Source organism: Nycticebus coucang, chromosome 3, assembly GCF_027406575.1.
Source record: "Nycticebus coucang isolate mNycCou1 chromosome 3, mNycCou1.pri, whole genome shotgun sequence".
In the NCBI taxonomy this organism is placed as follows: Eukaryota; Metazoa; Chordata; class Mammalia; order Primates; family Lorisidae; genus Nycticebus; species Nycticebus coucang.
Window position 1 is genome coordinate 64,044,636 of NC_069782.1, and position 21,896 is coordinate 64,066,531.

The 21,896-nt window shown below is 46.8% G+C and overlaps 1 protein-coding gene and 1 pseudogene across 3 annotated transcripts in view; one reads left to right on the plus strand and one right to left on the minus strand.

Annotated features, from left to right (window-relative positions):
- Positions 1-6,271, minus strand: part of DNMT1 (DNA methyltransferase 1) — a 70,597-nt gene extending 64,326 nt beyond the window's left edge. The window contains exon 1 of one of the 2 annotated variants that reach the window (XM_053585773.1): positions 5,921-6,271. In XM_053585773.1, coding sequence (XP_053441748.1) covers positions 5,921-6,255 — 335 coding nt within the window. In that variant the 5' untranslated portion in view covers positions 6,256-6,271. The remainder of the gene's footprint in view (positions 1-5,920) is intronic. The other variant, XM_053585774.1, reaches the window with a different exon arrangement.
- Positions 6,272-18,280: 12,009 nt separating this feature from the next.
- On the plus strand, positions 18,281-19,358 carry LOC128582154 (mortality factor 4-like protein 1; annotated as a pseudogene). Its single transcript, XR_008378996.1, has one exon. The product of XR_008378996.1 is annotated as a mortality factor 4-like protein 1 (transcript).
- Positions 19,359-21,896: the final 2,538 nt, after the last annotated feature.

The following is a 21,896-nucleotide window of genomic DNA, read 5'->3' on the forward strand; positions in this document are numbered from 1 at the left end:
ATCGCTTGAGCCCATGAGTTGGAGGTTGCTGTGAGCTGTGATGTCATAGCACTCTACGCAGGGTAACAGCTTGAGAGACTGTCTCAAAAAAAAAAAAAAAAAAAAAAAAAATCTAGACTTCAGCCAAAGAGTGTCAGGCAGAGTGTGGAACAGGGTAACCACTGGCTCCAGCTTGTGTTTTAAAAGGAACAAAGTTTCTACTTTATAAAAATGTATCTGAAAAGCCAGGCATGGTAAGCTCACCCGTTTGAGGCAAGCCTGAACTAGAGCAAGACCTTGTCTCTAAAAATAGCAGGTGTTGTGGCTGGCTCCTATAGTCCCAGCTATTCTGGAGGCTGAGGTAAGAGGATTACTTGAGCCCAAGAGTTTGAGGTTGCTGTGAGCTATGATGGTCACGTACTCCACTGGCAGCAACAAAGTGAGACTGTCTCAAAAAAATAAAAATGGATCTGACTGAGAGCAGGAAGACAAATGGGAGACTATTACTTTTGCTGTGCAAATTATAGCAACTCAAGAAATCAAGCTGGAAAATGTGGCTTGCCCTGAAAGACATGGTTTTAGAAGACTTAGGGTATACTATACTCCAAAATGAAGTTAAAGACCTAGAAATCCAAACACTGAAAATACTTTCTACTATTAAGTATTCGATGGAGCTAAAAAAGAAGCTTGCAACCGGTGCAGTGACTCACACCTGTAATCCTAGCACTTTGGAATTCTGAGGCAGGAGGCCTGTTGAGGGAAGGAGTTCAAAACCAGTCTAAGCAAAAGGAAGACCTTGTCTCTACAAAAAAATACAAAAATTAGCAAGGTATCATAGCACACCTGTAGTCTAGACTACTTGGGAGGCTGAGGTCCAAAGTTTAATTGAGCCCAAGAGTTTGAGGTTGCAGTGAGCTATAACGACACCACTGGACTCTAGCAATAGGGCAAAACCCTGTCTCAAGGGCGGTGCCTGTGGCTCAGTGAGTAGGGCGCTGGCCCCATATACCAAGGGTGGCGGGTTCAAACCCACCCCCAGCCAAACTGTAACAAAAAAATAGCCAGGCATTGTGGCAGGTGCCTGTAGTTCCAGCTGCTCGGGAGGCTGAGGCAAGAGAATCACTTAAGCCCAAGAGCTGGAGGTTGCTATGAGTCCTGTGACATCATGGCACTCTACCGAAGGCGGTAAAGTGAGACTGTCTCTACAAAAAATAAAAACAAAACAACAAAAAAAAAACCCTGTCTCAAAACAAAATAAACAAAAACAAAAACCCCTGCATACAGGGTGAGTATCCCTGATCTGAAAATCTGAAATGCTCCAAAATCTGTAACTTTTTGAGCACTGACAATGACTTAAAGGAAATGCTCATTGGGGCATTTCAGGCACTGGATGAGGGATACAGAACCAGTAGGTAGAATGCAAATAGGGTGGCTCAGTGCCTATAGCTGAGCGTCTAGGGCGTCAGCCACATACATTGGAGCTGGCAGGTTTGAATCCAGCCTGGGCCTGCCAAACAACAACAACTGCAACGAAAAAATAGCCAGGTGTTGTGGTGGGCGCTTACTCAGGAGGGTGAGGCAAGAGAATCACTTAAGGCCAAGAGTTGGAGGTTGCTGTGAGTTGTGACGGCAAGGCACTCAACCGAGGGCAACAAAGTGAGATTCTGTCTCAAAAAAAATAAATAAAGGCGGCGCCTGTGGCTCAGTGAGTAGGAGGCCAGCCCCATATACCGAGGGTGGTGGGTTCAAACCCAGCTCTAGCCAAACTGCAACAACAACAACAACAAAAAAAAAAAAAAAATAGCTGGGCATTGTGGTGGGCACCTGTAGTCCCAGGTACTCAGGAGGCTATGGCAACAGAATCACCTAAGACTAAGAGCTGGAGGTTGCTGTGAGTGGTGACAGCACAGCACTCGACTGAGGGTGATAAAGTGAGACTGTCTCTACAAAAAAAAAAAAAAAAAAAAAAAGAGGGCGGTGCCTATGGCTCAAAGGGATAGGGCGCCAGTCCCATATGCTGGACGTGGTGGGTTCAAACCCAGCCTCAACCAAAAACCACAAAAAAAAAAAAAAAAAGAGAATGCAAATAAAGTCATGTGCCACAGAATGTTTTGGTCAATGACAGACTGCATATTTGAGAGTAAGTCCCATAAAATTATAGTACTATATTTTTACTGCTCCTTTTCTATTTACATGTTTAGAAACACATACCAATGTGTTACAAATAACTACAGCATTCATTACTGAAACATGTTGTACAGGTTTGTAGACTAGGAGCAATAGTCTATCCATATAGCCTAGGTATATAGCAGGTTACACTATCCAGGTTTGCCCAACAAAAATCATCTAACTATGAATTTCTTCGAACGTATCCCCATCATTAAGCAACACATGACTGACTATTCCAAAATGCAAATATCTAACATCTGAAGCACTTCTGGTCCAAGCATTTCAGATAAGGGATACTCAACTGTATAAACACAAGTTACCAGAAGTGACAAAGGTACACAAATGAAGATCAGGCCTAATTTAGCTCCTAAAGTATTTATTGTACTAGAACTAGCTATCTCTCTTGTAAATAAGATTTTTCTACTACTTTTTTTGAGGCAGAGTCTCACTTTGTCACCCTAGAGTGCTACGGAGTCACAGCTCACAGCAACCTCAAACTCCTAGGGTCAAGTGATCCTCTTGCCTCAGCCTCCCAAGTAGCTGGGACTACAGGCACCCACCACAACACCAGCTATTTTTAGAGGTGGAGTCTCAATCTGGCTCAGACTGGTCTCAAACTCCTGGGCTCAGGCGATCCTCCTGATTGGGCCTCCCAGAATGCTAGGATTATAGGCATAAGCCACCATGCCAGGCCCTCTATTAATTTTCTGAAGTCAAAAAGTTATACCTCTATTTGTAAATCTAAGTTTAAGGGATGGTTAGATGCTGTGTTTACATATTTGTCATACAATGAAATATTTTTAAGTGGAAAAAAATCAGGTAAGTGATTCATATAAAGTAAATACTTTCAACGTTTACGACATAGTCAAAAGCAAGCATCCAAAACTCCAATGCCTACAATAAGTTTGACGAAAAATGGAAATAGGATCAATGGTGCCCTTTTTGGGGTTTTTTGGAGGCAGAGTCTCACTCTGTAGCCAGGGCTGGTAGTACAGTGGCATCACCATAACTCACTATGTCCTCAAATGCCCAGAGTCAAACAATTCTGCTTCAGCCTCCAACATAGCTAGAACTACAGGTGTGTACCGCTATGCCCGACTAATTTTGTTTTTTTTTTAGAGAGACAGGGTCTCTATCGCTCAGGCTGGTCTCAAGCAATCCTCCTGCCTCTGCCTCATAGAATGCTAGCATTACGAGTGTGAGTCACTGCACCCCGCCAATGGTCCTTAGTAAGACTCACCTAAAGGTATTCAAATTTAGCTAAATAAGACACTTGTGAAAGCCTAGAGACCCTGAACCAGTGGCTTTTCGGCAACCTCTAGCGGAAGGGAAAGATTTTGGCTAGGAACAAACTTCAGTAGGAATCCCTGCTTCCTGGCAACTAACTCCTGCAGCATCCACTTTATTTTTTTTTGGAGTCTCACTATGTCACCATCAGTAGAGGGCCACGGCATCACAGCTCACAGCAACCTCAAACTCTTGGGCTTAAGTGATTCTCTTGCCTCAGCCTCCCAAGTAACTGGGACTACAGGCACCCGCCACAATGCCCAGCTATTTTTTTGTTGCAGTTGTCATTGTTTAGCAGGCCCTGGCCAGGTTCGAACCCACCAGCCCTGGTGCATGTGACCAGAGCCCTAACCAATGAGCTACAGGAGCTGAGCCAACAGCCACTTTTAAGAACTCATTGCAGCTGGGCGCAGTGGCTCACACCTGTAATCCCAGTACTGTGGGAGACTGAGGAGGGAGAATTGCTTAAGCTCAGGTGTTCGAGACTTGCCTGAGTGACAGTGAGACCCCAACTCCTACAAAAATAAATGGAAAAACCTAGCCCAGCCGAGTGCCTGTAATCCCAGCGGCTTCCGAAGGCTGAGGCAGCGGGATGCCCACAGACCCAAGTCTGAGGTTGCAGTGAGCTATGATGCCACTGCACTCTGCTAAGAGCATAGGGGTAGGACTCTGTCTCAACAAAACAAAAAAAAAAAAAAAAACAAACCAAAAAACTCATTGCAATTAAATAATATAAAATGTTCAATAATTAATGACATTAGAACTAAAAAAAAAAAAAAAGTAAGCTAAGTTAGCCACTACCATGTGAGCCTTTAAGTGCCAATAGCAATTGAAAGGTCACGTTATTATCCCTAGCCCATAGATGCGGAAGCAGCATATGCTTGTTTAAGGCCATCAGCCAAGACAGCAGAGACAGAATTATCAAGAAGGCTGGGCTAGGGAGGCATGGTAGCTTACGCCTAAAATCCTAAATCCTAGTACTATGGGAGAACCACTTGAGGCCAGGAGTTCAAGCCCAGCCTGGGCAACAGAGCAAGGCCTTATCTCTACAAAAAAACAGAAAAATCAGCCAGGTGTGGTAGCAGGCACCTATAGTCTCAGCCATTCAGAAGGTTGAGGCAGGAAGAATACCTGAACCCAGGAGTCAGACTGCAGTGAGTTATGACACTACGGCACTCTAGCCCAGCAGACAGAGTAAGGCCATGTCTCAAGAAAAGGCTGGGGGTAGTGCCTGTGGCTCAAAGGAGCAGGGCACTGGCCCCACATACCGGAAGTGGTGGGTGCAAACCTGACCCCAGGCCAAAAACTGCAAAACAAACAAACAAAAAAAGAATAAAGAAAAAGAAAAGGCTGGGCCCTAACTTCTCTGATTTGAATCTAACATCATGAAGCCCTGTACTTCCTTAATTCCATTTCAAGTTATATCTTCGGAAGATACAGGTATAGATATGTTCATCAAGACATCTTCTCCAGCCCCCAAAGCCGAAATCAGAACTGGCCTGGCAGAAGCCCAGGGAAATAAGATGCCAAAAGTGGTTTCATAAACCCAGTTGAAATCATCCAGGCCTGGTCAGGGTTCCCGTGACTGATGTCCATTTCACTTGGCACAAGTTTTCAGAAATGAACTGATGCCCTTCAAGAACAAGAGGCTGGGGCCAGTGTTCCCACTGCACTCCTGTGCATAGAAGTCCCACAGAGGAATGAACTGCTATAGGCAGGGACCCCAACGTTAGCCACCATCCCTCACAGTCCCCTACAAAAGGCTTCCTGGATGCTAGTGGCTCACAGGCACAGACTTAGAAAAGACCATTAAGCTTTCACACTTCCCGGGCCCTGACCCTGTGCTGCCTGGTTAAAGTTCCTTCCAGAATCCGACTTCCCAGTGGGCACAGTCCCAGGTAAAGGAGAGCATCCCCAATAAAAGACTGGGCGCGTAAACCTGAGCCGGCCGAGCCCGAGCCCGAGCCCTAACCCCGACTGGCGAAGTCTGTCTCTGGAGGTCGCCATCGGGATACGCAGCTCAGGAACACCGAGGTACCCTTTAAGACCCCAGGGCACCTGGCCGGGCACCGGAACTGTAGGCCAGAGTGCCAGGGACCAAGAGGTGTCCGGAGACCGCGAGTTGCCCACTTCCTGTGTGGCCAGACTGGAGATAGTAACCCGCCCAGCGGCTTTAAGAAGGGGACCCTAAAGAAGAACCCAAAGCTTGTTTTATTTAGGGGTCAGAAAAGACCCCCTTTCCAAGTTTCTAGTCACCAGTTTGTTGCGAGGCCTCGGCCCATTTTGGCGCCAAAGGGCCAATGCACGCAAGACCGGAAGTGCCACCCTGCCCGCGCCAACCGCCGCCACGCACCCATGCGCGCCGCACTACCCCGCGCATGCGCGCCCTTCTGTCAGCCGCGGCCACCGGCCACCCCAAGGGGTAACGACCCCCTTCCCTCAGCACAGTGCTTCCCCGCGTCTGAGGGTCCCTTACGGCACCTACCGCCTACGGACATCGTCGGGCAGTGAGATGGCTGGGGAGGCCAGCGCAGGCACCCGGGCTGGGGCGGTGCGGGCCGGCATCTCAAAGGCTGCAGCAGAGGCAGACACAGCGCAAGCGGCCGGGCTTTTCGCGCGGAAACCGATGGGGAAGGGCAGCAGGCGGAGACAGCGTGTACCACCCTGGCCCAGGCACAGGGGGGAAGGCGGGATGTTCCACGAGCGGCCCTGGGCTGCGCATGCGCGAGACGGGCATTCACACCCCCCCCACTTGGAGCAATGGGTTGGTCCAAGCTCCAGGGTTTGCTGGGAGGTGGGCGCAGTGCCTGAGATGTTCATTCATTCTTTTGGACCCCCAAGGTGTTATGAGTGCATGAGATCTTGAGTAAAGTCTTTAATTCCAACCCAACCTCTACCTCTGTGCTCACTGTACTATCTTGCAGGGGACATTTGGACTCAGCCTTTGCGTCCTCATCTATAAAACAGGGCTAATAGCACCTGCTGTAAAAAAAATACCGAGGATGAGCAGGATTTGCAGCTAGCATCGAGAATCTTGCAGTGTAGGGAGGCCTGGGCCACTTCTACAGCCTCTGTTTTTAAAGAGTAGGGCGGTGCCTGTAGCTAAGTGAGTAGGGCGCCGGCCCCATATACCAAAGGTGGCGGGTTCAAACTCGGTCCTGGGCAAACTGCAACAACAAAAAAAATAGCCAGGCGCCTATAGTCCCAGCTACTCGGGAGGCTGAGGCAAGAGAATCACCTAAGCCCAAGAGCTGGAGGTTGCTGTGAGCTGTGACGGCATGGCACTCTACCGAGGGCAACAAAGTGAGACTCTCTCTTAAAAACAGAAAACACCAGAGTAGGTGAGCATGGTGGCTCACGCCTGTAATCTTAGCACTTTGGGAGACAGAGGTGGGTGGAGAACAGCCTGAGCAAAAAGCGGGACATCTCTAGTAAAAAAAAAAAATTGAAAAACTGAGGCAAGAGGATCACTTGAGCCCAAGAGTTGGAGGTTGCTGTGAGCTATGATTCTACTGCACTCTACTCAGGGTGACAGCCTGAGACTGTCTCAAAAAAATAGGCTCAGCATGGAGTGGTGCCTGTGGCTCAAAGGAGTAGGACACCGCCCCATATGCCGGAGGTGTCGGGTTCAAACCCAGCCCCGGCCAAAAACTGAAAAAAAAAAGAAAAGAAAGGCTCAGCACCCAAAGCACAGTGGTTACGGTGCCAGCGACATACACCAAAGCTGGCAAGTTCAAACCCAACCCAGGCCAGGTAAAACAGTGACAACTGCAAGAACAAAAAAAATACCCAGGCGTTGTGACCGGCGCCTGTGTAATCTCAGCTATTTGGGCGGGTGAAGCAAGAGAATCGCTTAAGCCCAAGAGTTTGAGGTTGCTGTAGCTGTGATGCCATGGTGCTCTCCCCAAGGCTACAGCTTGAGACTGTCTCAAAAAAAAAAAAAAAAAAAATGGGGGGCGGTGCCTGTGGCTCCGTGGGTAGAGTGCCGGCCCCATATACCAAGAGTGGTGGGTTAAAACCTGGCCCCAGCCGAACTGCAACCAAAAAATAGCCAGACGTTGTGGCGGATGCCTGTAGTCCTAGCTGCTTGGGAGGCTGAGGCAAGAGAATCGCCTAAGCCCGGGAGTTGGAGGTTGTTGTGAGCATTGTGACATCACTGCACTCTACCAAGGGCAATAAAGTAAGACTCTGTCTCTACAACAACAACAACAAAAAAAGGAGAGGGGAAGGGAAGGTCTCAACCAATGGTCCTGGAAAAACTGGATAGCCACATGTAAAAGACTGAAATTGAATCATTACCTAACACCTTGTACAAAAACTCAGTGGGCTCAGGGCCTGTGGCTCAAGTGGCTAAGGCGCCAGCCACATACACCTGAGCTGGCAGGTTCGAATCCAGCCCAGGCCCACCAAACAACAACGATGGCTACAACCAAAAAATAGCCAGGCGTTGTGGCAGGCCCCTGTGGTCCCAGCTACTTGGGAGGTGGAGGCAGTAGACTGGCTTGAGCCCAGGAGTTGAAGGTTGCTGTGAGCTATGATGCCACATCACTCTACCCAGGGTGACAGCTTGAGGCTTTGTCTCAAAAAAAAAAAAAAAAAAAAAAAAAAAACCTCACAGTGGATTAAACTCCTAAATGTAAGACCTGAATCTATAGAACTTTTTTTTTTAGACAGTCTCAAACTGTTGCCCTGGGTAGAGTGCTGTAGCATCACAGCTCATACCAACCTCCAACTCTTGGACTTAAGCGCTTCTCTTGCATCATCCTCCCAAGTAGCTGGGACTACAGGCCCCCACCACAATGACCGGCTAGTTTTTGGTTGTAGTTGTCATTGTTGTTTGGCAGCTGGGCTGGATTCGAACCCACCAGCTCAGGTGTATGTGGCTGACGTCCTAGTTGCTTGAGCTACAGACACCGAACCTGAATCTATAGAACTCTTAAGAAAAAACATGAGGGCGGCGCCTGTGGCTCAGTGAGTAGGGCGCCGGCCCCATGTGCCGAGGGTGGCGGGTTCAGGCCCAGCCCCGGCCAAACTGCAACAAAAAAAAAAAAAAATAGCCGGGCGTTGTGGCGGGCGCCTGTAGTCCCAGCTGCTCGGGAGGGTGAGGCAAGAGAATCGTGTAAGCCCAAGAGTTGGAGGTTGCTGTGAGCCGTGTGACGCCACGGCACTCTACCCGAGGGAGGTACAGTGAGACTCTGTCTCTACAAAAAAAAAAAAAAAAAAAAAAGAAAAAACATGAGAAAGCTTTATGACATTGGATTTGACAATGATCTCTTGGTATGACACCAAAAAATAAGCAACAAGAGCTAAGATAGAGGCAGGGCAAGGTGGCTCACACCTAAAAATCCTAGCACTCTGGGAGGCCGAAGTGGGTAGATTGCCTGAGCTCAGGAGTTCCAGACCAGACTGAGCAAAATGAGACTTCAGCTCTACTAAAAATAGAAAAACTAGCTGGGCCTTGTGGAAGGCGCCTGTAGTCCCAGCTACTTGAGAGGCTGAGTCAAGAGGATTCGCTTAAACCCTGAAGTTTGAGGTTGCTGTGAGTTATGAGCCTTGGCAGTCTACTCAGGGCTACTGAGACTACATCTCAAAACAAAAAAAGTTAAGATAGAGACCGGTGCGGTGGTTCACATCTGTAACCCCAACACTGCTTGCAATCCTAGCACTCTGGTAGGCCAATGCCTCAGGGTGGATTGCCTGACCTCACGGGTTCAAGACCAGCCTGAGCCAGAGTGAGACCCAATCTCTAAAAATAGCTGGGCATTATGGCTGGCGCCTGTAGTCTCAGGTACTCAGAAGGCCGAGTCAAAAGGATTTGCTTGAACCCAGGAGTTAGTTTGAGGTTGCTGTGAGTTATGAGCCTTGGCAAGAGGATCACTTGAGCCGAAGAACTTGAAGTTGTTATGAGCTATGATGCCACAGCACTCTACCAAGGGCAACAAAGTAAGACTGTCTCAAAAAAAAAAAAAAGAAGAAAGAAAGAAAAAGGGATAGGAAAATGGGCCTACATCAAACTTAAAAATGTCTACACAGCAGAAGGAAAAAAAATGAAAAGGCAACCTACAGAATGGGAGAAAAATATTTGCAAACTATATTACCGGCTGTGGAGTTAATATTCAGAATATATAAAGAATTCCAACCAGGCATAGTGGCTCATGCTTGTAATTTCAGCACTTTGGGAGGCTGAGATGTGAGGACCACTTCAGCCCCAGTACTGAAGGTTACAGTGAGCTATAGATCATACCACTGCACTCCAGTGTGGGTAACAGAAATCCTACAACCCTGGGCGGCGCCTGTGGCTCAGTGAGTAGGGCACCGGCCCCATATGCCGAGGGTGGCGAGTTCAAACCCAGCCCCGGGCAAACTGCAACAAAAAAATACCCGGGCATTGTGGTGGGCGCCTGTAGTCCCAGCTGCTTGGGAGGCTGAGGCAAGAGAATCGCGTAAGCCCAAGAGTTAGAGGTTGCTGTGAGCCGTGTGACGTCATGGCACTCTACCCGAGGGCGGTACAGTGAGACTCTGTCTCTACAAAAAAAAAAAAAAAAAAAAAAAGGTAATCCTACAACCCAGCAAAAAAACAAAAAAAAGCAAAAGATTTAAATAGATACCTCCCTGAAGATATGCAAATAGCCAACAAACATAAGATGCTAAACATTATTAATCATCTGGGAAAAGCAAGTCAAAGCCACAATATTTCCTCAGGCTCATTAGGATAGCCACCAGCCCCAGTGTCTGGCGGGTGCCCTACCCACTGAGTATGGGTGCCGCCAAAGTGAAAGTTTTTACACGCATACATGGTTACTCTAACAGTTGACAGGGAGGGGTGATGGCAGGGCCAGAAGTGGACCTCACACTGTTCGCTGATTTACTCACACATAGTAGGACCTAAGAAGACCAAAAGACAATATTAATAAAATTAAGGGCGACTGACATTTAAGCAGCATTATGTACGGTGCTAGGCTCTTTAGAGGACTTAACTGAATCCTTAACAACATAAAGGGAGTTATCAGGACCCCATCTCTCATGGCCTATAGAGGGGAGAAATGGAATGAGGAGGAGGGATAGAAGATGACAGATTGAAGACAGACTCGCCAGAATACACCTGGCAGAATTTAGTATCAGGGTACCTAACCCACCCTGGGAAAGGGGGCTTACAGAGGCTTGGGAAGACAGAACAAATGAACAGATCTGTTCAGGGGCATTGACACAAGGGAGAGCAGCTGCATTTATTGGGGACTTCCTCTAGACAGATTTTCTTTGCAATGGCTTTGCCAACCTTACAAGGAAGGGATGGCCTGATCTGTTTTACAGAGAGGACAAAAGTTCAGGGACATGGAAATGACGTGCCCAAAGGCTCCCTGTAAGTTGATGCCAAACCTTTGTTGATCTATTTTCAAGTTGCCCAGGCCACAAAACCAACCACCTTTTTTTTTTTTTGTAGAGATAGAATCTCACTGTACCGCCCTCGGGTAGAGTGCCGTGGCGTCACACGGCTCACAGCAACCTCTAACTCTTGGGCTTACGCGATTCTCTTGCCTCAGCCTCCCAAGCAGCTGGGACTACAGGCGCCCGCCACAACGCCCGGCTATTTTTTTTGTTGCAGTTTGGCCGGGGCTGGGCCTGAACCCACCACCCTCGGCATATGGGGCCGTCGCCCTACTCACTGAGCCACAGGCGCTGCCCCCAACCACCTTCTTTAATGCTTCTCCACCCCTCACATACAAAACTCAAGCAGTGGGCGGCGCCTGTAGCTCAAAGGAGTAGGGTGCCGGCCCCATATGCCAGAGGTGGCAGGTTCAAACCCAGCCGTGGCCAAAAACAGCAAAAAAAAAAAAAAAAAAAAAAAAAAAAAAAACTCGAGCAGCCTCTTGCTTCTTACTCTGAAACACCAAGCCAAGTTTTTCTACTTTCTATTCTCCTGCCACTTCCAGCCCAGAGTGCCATCATCCAGGTGAGTACCTGGACTATTCTAGAAGTCTCCTCCCTGGCATCCCAGCTACCTCAGAGAATCCTTTCTCCATACTGCAGCCCAAGAAATTTTCTGAAAAAGCCAAATCAGAATATGTCATTCTCTCGTTTCCCCCTAAAACCTTCCAACACTTCCCACTGTTCTTGGGGAAAAAAAAAAAAAAATCTAAGCATTTCATTGCATTTACAGGGATAGATGCATCTCATTATCTACCCGTCATTGGGCACCATTGCTTGGACCACTTTTGTTCTTTCAACCTCTATGTACTCCAGGACCGTTTTTGTGGTGGTGTTTTTTTTGCAGTTTTTAGCCGGGGCTGGGTTTGAACCCACCACCTCTGGCATATGGGGCCAGCACCCTACTCCTTTGAGCCACAGGTGCCGCCCCAGGACCTTTGTTTTTGTTATCACTTCTGCCCAGACCACTCTTCTGGAAGATTCTCGCAGAGCAAAGGTTGCATCTATACAGAGGCACCTGGAAGCAACCCTTCAAACTTTCCCTGACCTCCATAATACTATCCTATTATTCTGTTTCTTCATATAATTTACTGCCATTGCAAATTCTCTTATCCACAGTCTTATAATTTGTCTATCCCATGAGATCAGAACAGGGGTAGCAAACTTCCTGTGGCTCAAAGGATTATGGTGCCGGCCTCATATGTCAGAGGTGGCAGGTTCAAGCCCAGCCCTGGCCAAAATTAAAAATTAAAAAAAAAAAAAAAAAAAAAAAAAAGAACCAGATAATAGGGTGACACCTGTGGCTCAAGGAGTGGGGCACTGTCCCCATATACCAGAGGTAGCGGGTTCAAACCAGCCCTGGCCAAAAACCGCAAAAAATAAAAAATAAAAAAAGGGGCAGCAGCACCTGTGGCTCAAAGGGGTAGGGCACCAGCCCCATATGCCAGAGGTAGTGGGTTCAAACCCAGCCCTGGCCAAAAACTGCAAAAAATAAATAAATAAATAAATAAATAAATAAATAAATAAATAAATAAAAATTCAGGTTTTATTAGCCACACATTCTTTGTTGTAACTACTCAACTCTGCCATCATAACACAGAAACAGCTATAGCCAATATGTAAATAAATAGGCATGACTGTGTTCCAATAAAACTTTTTTTATAGGGCAGTGCCTGTGGCTCAGTGAGTAGGGCGCTGGCCCCATATGCCAAGGGTGGCGGGTTCAAACTCGGTCCTGGGCAAACTGCAACAACAACAAAAAAAAAATAGCCAGGCGCCTATAGTCCCAGCTACTTGGGAGGCTGAGGCAAGAAAATCACTTAAGCCCGGGCAGCGTCTGTGGCTCAAAGGGGTGGTGTGCCGGTCCCATATGCCAGAGGTGACAGGTTCAAACCCAGCCCAAGCCAAAAAAAAGAAAATCACCTAAGCCCAAGAGCAGGCGGTTGCTGTGAGCTGTGACACCATGGCACTCTACCAAGGGTGACAAAGAGACTGCCTCAAAAAAAAAAAAAAAAAAAAAAAAAAAAACTTTATTTACAAAACGGATAGTGGGCTGGATTTAGCTGTTGGCTTCAGCAAGTTGATCCCTAAACAGAGTACAAGCTCTAGAGCAGTGGTTTGCTACCCACAGGAGCTGTATTAAAGGGCCCGGCATAAGGAAGGTTGAGAACCACTGCTCTAGAGGAATGCAAATATCAGTTGAATTAAACACAGGATGTAGCCAATCATGGTGGCTTGTACCTATAATCCCAGTGCTTTGGGAGGCTGAGGTGGGAGGTTTCTTAAGGCCAGAAGTTAGAGACCAACCTGGACAACACAGCAAGACCCCATCTCTACAAAAAATAAAAGCCAGATGTGATGGCATATGCCTATAGTCCCAGCTACTCAGAAGGCTGAGGCAAGAGGATTGCTTGAGCATAGTAGTTCAAGACTGCAGTGAGCCATAGCTCACTGATCAAAGTCCCTGCACTTCAGCTCACTGCATCACACCCTGTGGTGTCTATTCCCATACTCAATCAAGGGCAGTGATGGAGAAAGACAGTTTAAAATTTTGTATATATATACACACACACACACACACACAAAACACAAGGTTGTTGCTCGATGAAGAGTTAAGGCACAACGTTGGTAAGTAATAAAGCTATTTTCTCCCCTACAACAGCATGACTTCCATTTTATAAGCAGAAACCCAAACCAGATCAGGTTGCAAACCCAGGTTTGTTCCCTTCACCTATACCAGGGGTCCTCAAACTATGGCCTGCAGGCCACATGAGGTGGTGTGATTGTATTTGTTCCCTTTTTGTTTTTTACTTCAAAATAAGATATGTGCAGTGTGCATAGGAATTTGTTCATAGTTGTTTTTTAAACTATAGTCCGGCCCACCAATGGTGTGAGGGAGAGTGAACTGGCCCCCATTTAAAAAGTTTGAGGATTCCAGGCGGCACCTGTGGCTCAGTTGGTAAGGCGCCAGCCCCATATACCAAGGGTGGCGGGTTCAAACCCAGCCCCGGCCAAACTGCAACCAAAAAAGAGCCGGGCGTTGTGGCAGGCGCCTGTAGTCCCAGCTACTCGGGAGGCTGAGGCAAGAGAATCGCTTAAGCCCAGGAGTTGGAGGTTGCTGTGAGCTGTGTGAGGCCACGGCACTCTACTGAGGGCCATAAAGTGAGACACTATCTCTACCAAAAAAAAAAAAAAAATTTGAGGATTCCTGAATACATTAGAAATCACAGGGCGTCGCCTGTGGCTCAACGGAGTAGGGCGCTGGCCCCATACGCCGGAGGTGATGGGTTCAAGCCAGGAACTTTACCTCTTTCATGTTTACATGGATGGAGCTGGAACATATTCTTCTCAGCAAAGTATCCAAAAACTTCAAACAACAACAACAACAACAAAAAAAATCACACAAAGCCCTGGGGTGAAGTGGAGGGGGAAGATACTGATAGCTGCCAGGATCCTTCAGAGCGACCTGTTAAACCATGAGTGGCTCCCCACCACCAGCCTAGATACGAGCCCATCCCTTAAGAAACTAGGAGCTTGGCGGCACCTGTGGCTCAGTGAGTAGGGCGCCGGCCCCATATGCCGAGGGTAGCGGTTCAAACCCAGCCCCGGCCAAACTGCAACAACAACAAAATAGCTGGGTGTTGTGGCGGGCGCCTGTAGTCCCAGCTACTCGGGAGGCTGAGGCAGGAGAATCGCTGAAGCCCAGGAGTTGGAGGTTGCTGTGAGCCGTGTGATGCCACGGCACTCTACTGAGGGCAATAAAGTGAAACTCTGTCTCTACAAAAAAAAAAAATAATAATAAAATAAAAAAAAAAAAGAAACTAGGAGCTACAGGCTTGACACCAGCCACATACACCTGAGCTGGCGGGTTGGAATCAAGCCCGGCCCACCAACCAAAAAATAGCCAGGCATTGCGGCAGGCTCCTGTAGTCCCAGCTACTTGGGAGGTGGAGGCAGGAGAATCACTTGAGCCCAGGAATTGGAGGTTGCTGTGAGCTGTGATGCCATAGCACTCTACCCAGGGTGACAGCTTGGGGCTCTGTCTCAAAAAAAAAAAAAAAAAAAACTAGGAGCTGCTTTTGTGGGTGTTTCTCTTCCTCTGCCTCTTCATCTCCAAAGTAGTGTTTACAAATCCAACACAAGAAATACTTGCCAGGTCTCAGCTCTCTGCTTCTCAGGCCACATTCTGGCCTCTAGGTGGAGGGCTATATTCCAGGGAGGCCAGGATGTCAGTTCAACCAAGGACTGGTGCAGAGCTGGCCACGTGATCTGAGCCATGATTAGTCAGAAGGCTGAAGCTGAGTCACCCATGGTCAGTGCCAGGCCCAGGAGGCCTAGGCAGCAACAGCAGCAATACTTGGGTACAGTGGGGACACATTACTACTCTTATCTTGGATGGGCCTCAAAAATCTCCTTCTCCAGACTCAAGTAAATTGCCCAAACCCAGAATCAGATCCAGGGCAACCCAAGTCCTATAGAGTAGTACTTGCTGAATCGAACAGCCTACTCTTTATGGGACTCTTGAGTAGGCTGACTCTCCACTTGGGACCACAGGAGGCTTGCTACTAAGCCTTGCAGTTCTTTCCTTCAAAGAGCCTTTGAGTCAATTAGCTGATCTGCGCCCCTTCTCCCCCAGAGCCCTCATCCCACTCCGGCCATGGTCCCCTTTGCTGAGGGACCTGCACAACCTCCTTCCTGGGCTGCTGCTTGGTCCTCTCACCATCTGTTCTCTACATGGAAGCTGGAAGAAGCTTCTTAGAATCCAAATCTGATGGGGTCACCTCTTCCCTACATCACTGAATACACTTGAATGGTTTCTCAGTGCCCTTTGGGAAAACTCAACATTCTACCCCACTGCAGCCTGCCAGGCCTGGGTGCCCAGCCCTGCCTACCCCAGCCACTCACCTTCTCACTCACTCTAATCAAGTCACATTGTAGCCAGTCCTAGCCCCTTTACACCTAAGGCCTGCAGTAACTAGCTACCAGGAGGATCCCAACATCCCCCGCCCCTCAGTACTCACCCCCTGTGGTGTCTATTCCCATACTCAATCAAGGCCAGTCTATAGGGCCAAGAGAAGGCAAGTGACTTCCAAAGCAAGATCATAAAAGGCATCACAGCACCATCTTGTTCTCAGGAAAGTCAGGTGCCATATTGTGAAGATGCTTAGGGAGCCCTGCATGGAGGCCCACAGAAAGAGGAATCACTTTGTCCATTAGGTAAGGGAGCAAATTTAGAAGTAGCTCCTCCAACCCAGTCAAAGTCTCAGACAATGATAATTCTGAATGATATCTGACTACAATCTCATGAGAGATCCCAAGTGAGCTGTTCCCAAATCCCCAGCCCACAGAAACCGTAAGATATAATGCACAGGTATTGTTCTAAGCCTTTGAGACTTATTATGCAGCCATAGAAAATTATCACAAGGTTTCTGCATATAATGTTCCCTTAGCCCGGAAAGCCCCACTATTCCATGTGCCCACTTCTGTTTGCATTATCTCCAATTTTTCTTCCTACTGTGGCTCAATCAATCATTACTTTCTCTAAGGAGACTTTCCTAATACCCACATACTCTATCAGGTGTTTTTGTTACATGATCTTTTAGAACTATAGCCTTCTTTCAGAGCCTTCATCTCAGATGGTGATCACATACTTTGAGGTGATGGTTCTGTGTCGGTCATACCCCCTCTTATGCCCAGTGCCCAGCAAAGTGCCCAATATATAGTTGGGGCACAATCAAGAGTTATGGAGTCCGACACAAGTGAGAGTATAATGCCTGTTATCTCCATCTTAAATGCTTGGTTTGCAAAAATCCATCAAAGTTATCAATGGTCACACCTGTAATCCTAGCACTCTGGTAGGCTGAGGTTAGGAGGATCATTCAAGGCCAGGAGTTCAAGACTAGCCTGAGCAAGAACAAGATCCATCTCTATCAAAAATAGAAAAAATTAGCCAGGCATGGTGGTGTGAGCCTGTAGTCCCTGCTACTCAAGAGACTGAGGCAGGAAGATCTCTTGAGCCCAGGAGTTTGAGATCAGCCTAGGCAATATAGCAAGACCCTATCTTCACAAACACACAAAACCAAATTATCAAAACTTTTAAGGGCAGTGCCTGTGGCCCAAAGGAGTAGGGCGCTGATCCCATATACTGGAGGTGGCGGGTTCGAATCCAGCCCTGGCCAAAAACTGCAAAAAAATAAAGATTTGAGGAAATTCTTTTTTTTTTGTAGAGACAGAGTCTCACTTCATGGCCCTTGGTAGAGTGCCATGGCATCACACAGCTCACAGCAACCTCCAGCTCCTGGGCTTAAGCGATTCTCTTGCCTCAGCCTCCAGAGTAGCTGGGACTACAGGTGCCTGCCACAACACCCGGCTATTTTTTTGTTGCAGTTTGGCCAGGGCTGGGTTTGAACCCACCACCCTCCACATATGGGGCCAGCGCCCTACTCACTGAGCCACAGGCACCGCCCCTGAGGAAATTCTTAAACAAAACAGAGCACTTTTGACCTGGCACAGTGGCTCACGCTTATAATCCTAACACTCTGGAAGGCTGAGGTAGGTGGATTGATTGAGCTCAGGAGTTCAAAACCAGCCTAAACAAAAGTGAGACCCTGCCTCTATTACAAAATAGAAAAACTGAGGCAATAAGATCTCTTGAGCCTAAGAGAGTTTGAGGTTGCTGTGAGCTAGGATGATGCTATAGCACTCTACTCAAGGCAACAACGCGAGATGGTGTCTCAAAAATAAAAATACACACCCTTTTATTTAGCTATCCTACTTCCAAGAATTTTTCCAATGATACACACACACTTGCAAAATGAGAAATGTACACAGCTATTCACCGGAGCCTTGTCTGTAGCAAAAGACTAAGAAGAACCTAGTTCTCCATTGGTGGGAAATTAGCTAAAGAAATTATGTTCTGGGTGGCGCCTGTGGCTCAAGGAGTAGGGTGCTGGTCCCATGTGCTGGAGGTGGCGGGTTCAAACCCAGCCCCGGCCAAAAACCACACACACACAAAAAAAAAAAAAAAAAAAAGAAAAAGAAATTATGTTCTACATAAAGTGATAGACCTTAAAATAAAAACAGTACATTTTGTCACTTAACACCTTATAGATTATTTCTTATTAGTAAGGAAAAGAAATGCAAAATATAGAACAGAATGCATAAGTGGTACTCTTAGAACAGCATGGTGGCTCGAGGTAGTCCCTGAAATAATTGATGCCACAGCACTCTAGCCTGAGCAACAGAGTGAGACTCTGTCAAAAAAAATTTTTTTAACAGGATGTAGAGCTGGCGGTTCCCCAAGGCTGGTCTGACGTGGAGTTGAGTGGGGTAGAGAGTAGGGGGCAGTAGTCGGGGGTGGTGGGAGAAGGAGGCGGCGACGAATCACTTATAAACGGCGGCGCCAAAGCAGGATCCAAAGCCTAAATTCCAGGAGGGTGAGCGAGTACTGTGCTTTCATGGGCCTCTTCTTTATGAAGCAAAGTGTGTAAAGGTTGCCATAAAGGACAAACAAGTGAAATACTTTATACATTACAGTGGTTGGAATAAAAATTGGGATGAATGGGTTCCAGAGAGCAGAGTACTCAAATATGTGGAGACCAATCTGCAGAAACAGCGAGAACTTCAAAACACCAATCAGGAGCAGTCTGCAGAGGGGAAGATGAGAGGGGCTACCCCAGGAAAGAAGACATCTGGTCTGCAACAGAAAAATGTTGAAGTGAAAACAAAGAAGAATAAGCAGAAAATACCTGGAAATGGAGATGGTGGCAAAACCAGTGAGACACCTCAACCTCCTCGGAAGAAAAGGGCCCAGGTAGAGCCTACTGTTGATAATGAAGAAACAGTCATGAACAGAGTTGAAGTTAAAGTAAAGGTTCCTGAAGAGCTAAAACCTTGGCTTGTTGATGACTGGGAGTTAATTACCAGGCAAAAACAGCTCTTTTATCTTCCTGCTAAGAAGAAAGTGGATTCCATTCTGGAGGATTATGCAAATTACAAGAAATCTCCTGAAAACACAGATAATAAGGAGTATGCTGTTAATGAAGTTGTGGCGGGGATAAAAGAATACTTCAATGTAATGCTGGGCACTCAGCTCCTGTACAAATTTGAGAGACCGCAGTATGCTGAAATTCTTGCAGATCACCCTGACACACCCAGGTCCCAAGTATATGGAGCACCACATCTACTGAGATTTGTACGAATTGGAGCGATGTTGGCCTATACACCTTTGGATGAGAAAAGCCTTGCTTTATTACTGAACTATCTTCATGATTTCCTAAAGTATCTGGCAGAGAATTCTGCAACATTGTTTAGTGCCAGCGATTATGAAGTGGCTCCTCCTGAGTACCATCAGAAAGCTGTGTGAGAGAGCGTCTCACTCATATATGTTTGGATCTCTGTAAACACATTTTTGTTCTTAGTCTTTCTCTTGTACAAACGATGTACTTGGAAGATGTTAGTGTATAAAAGAATTGATGTTTGTTTTTTGTTTGATTTTAAACAGAAAATAAAAGGGGTTATAGCTCCAAAAAAAAAAAAAAAAATTAAAAAAGCAAACAAATAACAACGAAAAAAAAACCTTGGGAAGGAAACAAATGGATACCTTCCTGGAGATAAATGTTAACTAGGGGCAGTGCCTGTGGCTCAGTGAGTAGGGCACTGGCCCCACATACCAGAGGTGGCGGGTTCAAAACCAGTCCTGGCCAAACCACAAGAAAAAGTAGCCAAGGCACCTGTGGCCCCAACTACTCAGGAGGGAATCCCCTAAGCCCAGGAGTTGGAGGTTGCTATGAGCTGTGATGTCAATAAAATAAAATAAAACCTTTTTTAAAAAAAAATGTTAACTAGCAGGATGAGACACATAAGGAGGAAGAGACATTTCTCTGAAAGTCTTTTTGCTCTTTTGGAATGCTGGGTCCGGTGGCTATGATACATAGTATTTATAACAAGCAAAAATGATTAACAGCAAAGAAAGGCTGATCTTTTAGTAAATGGCCCTGGGTCCACTGGATAACCACATGGAAGAAAGAAACCTTGATCCCTACCTCACACCATACACAAAACTCAATTTCAGATCCCTCGTAGATCTAATAGGAAAGCAAAGTCCATAAAGCCTTTAAAATAAAATGTAGAAAATGTGTGACTTTGGGGTAGGCAAGAACACAAAGCAAATAAACCAGCGGTTCTCAACCTGTGGGTCACAACCCCTTTTTAACAATAAAAATACATTGCAGCATTAAGAAGGTTGAGAACCACTGAAATAAACCATAAAGGAAAATATTTTGGGCTATATTAAAATGAATTTTTTTTTTTGAGACAGAGCCTCAAGCCATCACCCTGGGTAGAGTGCCATGGCATCACTACTCACAACCACCTCCAACTCCTGGGCTCAAGCGATTCTCCTGCCTCAGCCTCCCAAGTAGCTGGGACTACAGGCACCGGCTACAACACCCAGCTATTTATTTATTTTTTTTGGTTGCAGCCATCATTGTTTGGCAGGCCCCGGCTGTATTCAAACCCAACAGCTCAGGTGTATGTGGCTGGCGCCTTAGCCGCTTGAGCCACAGGCGCTGAGCCTGGATTTTTGTTCATCAAAAAATACCACTAAAATGGCAAGCCACAGACAGGTCTAACAAAAGAATCAGATCAATACACAGAGAACCCTTTCAAATTAATAAAGGACAGATAATCTTTTTATTTAGTAGACAAAAGAGTTGAACAGACACTCCACAAAAGAGGATGTCCAGATGGCTCAGATTCATGGGGAAAGCTTCTCAACTTCATTAGTCACCACGGAAGTGCAAAACAAAACCTCAATGTGATATCACATGCACGCAAAAAAAGGATGAGTGTTGGCAAGAGTGAAACACTCCTATATTGCTGGGAGAAGTCCAGAATGGTATAGCCGCTTTCGAAAACAATTTGGCAACAGCTACTAAAGCCAAATACACTGCTGCCTTATAATCCAGCAATTCCACTCTGGGGTTGAGCGCTTATCACTACCAAATGATATGAACAGAAATGTTCATAGCAGTTTATTCTCTACTTGGTATTTGGTTTTTGGCTACAAACAGATAAATATTTATTCGCACGATGGAATACCATACATTGGGGTTAAAAACATTTTTCTGTAACCATCTGGGACAGACGGTAAATATTTTGGGTTTGTGATACAGTCTCTGTCACAGGACTCAACTCTGTCCTTGCAGCCCCATAGCAGTCACTGACAATACTTGAGTAGGCAAGAGTAGTTCCAATAAAACTATTTATGGACACTGAAGATTGAGTTTCATGACATTTTCATGTGTCAAAGTGTTATTCTTCTTTTGATTCCCCCTCCCAAACACTTAGAATGTAAAAAACTTTTTTTTTTTTTTGTAGAGACAGAGTCTCACTGTACTGCCCTCTGGTAGAGTGCTGTGGCGTCACACGGCTCACAGCAACCTCTAACTCTTGGGCTTAACGTGATTCTCTTGCCTCAGCCTCCCGAGCAGCTGGGACTACAGGTGCCCGCCGCCTGGCTAGTTTTTTGTTGCAGTTTGGCCAGGGCTGGGCTTGAACCCACCACCCTCGGCATATGGGGCCGGTGCCCTACTTACTGAGCCACAGGCGCCACCCTTTTTTTTTTTTTTTTTTTGAGACAGAGCCTCAAGCTGTTGCCCTGGGTAGAGTGTGTGGCATCACAGCTCACAGCAACCTCCAACTCCTGGGCTCAAGAGATTCTCCTGCCTCTGCCTCCCAAGTAGCTGGGACTACAGGTGCAATGCCCGGCTATTTTTTTGGTTGCAGCCATTATTGTTGTTTGGCCGGCCTGGGTTAGATTTGAACCCGCCATTTCAGGTGTATGTGGCTGGCGCCTGAGCCACTTGAGCCACAGGCACGGAGCCATAAAAAACTTTTTGGAGACAGAGTCTTACTGTCACTGCCCTGGGTAGTGTGGTAGCATCATAGCTCACAGCAACCTCAAACTCTTGGGCTGAAGCAATCTTCTTGCCTTACCCTCCCAAGTAGCTGGGACTACAGGCACCCACCACAAT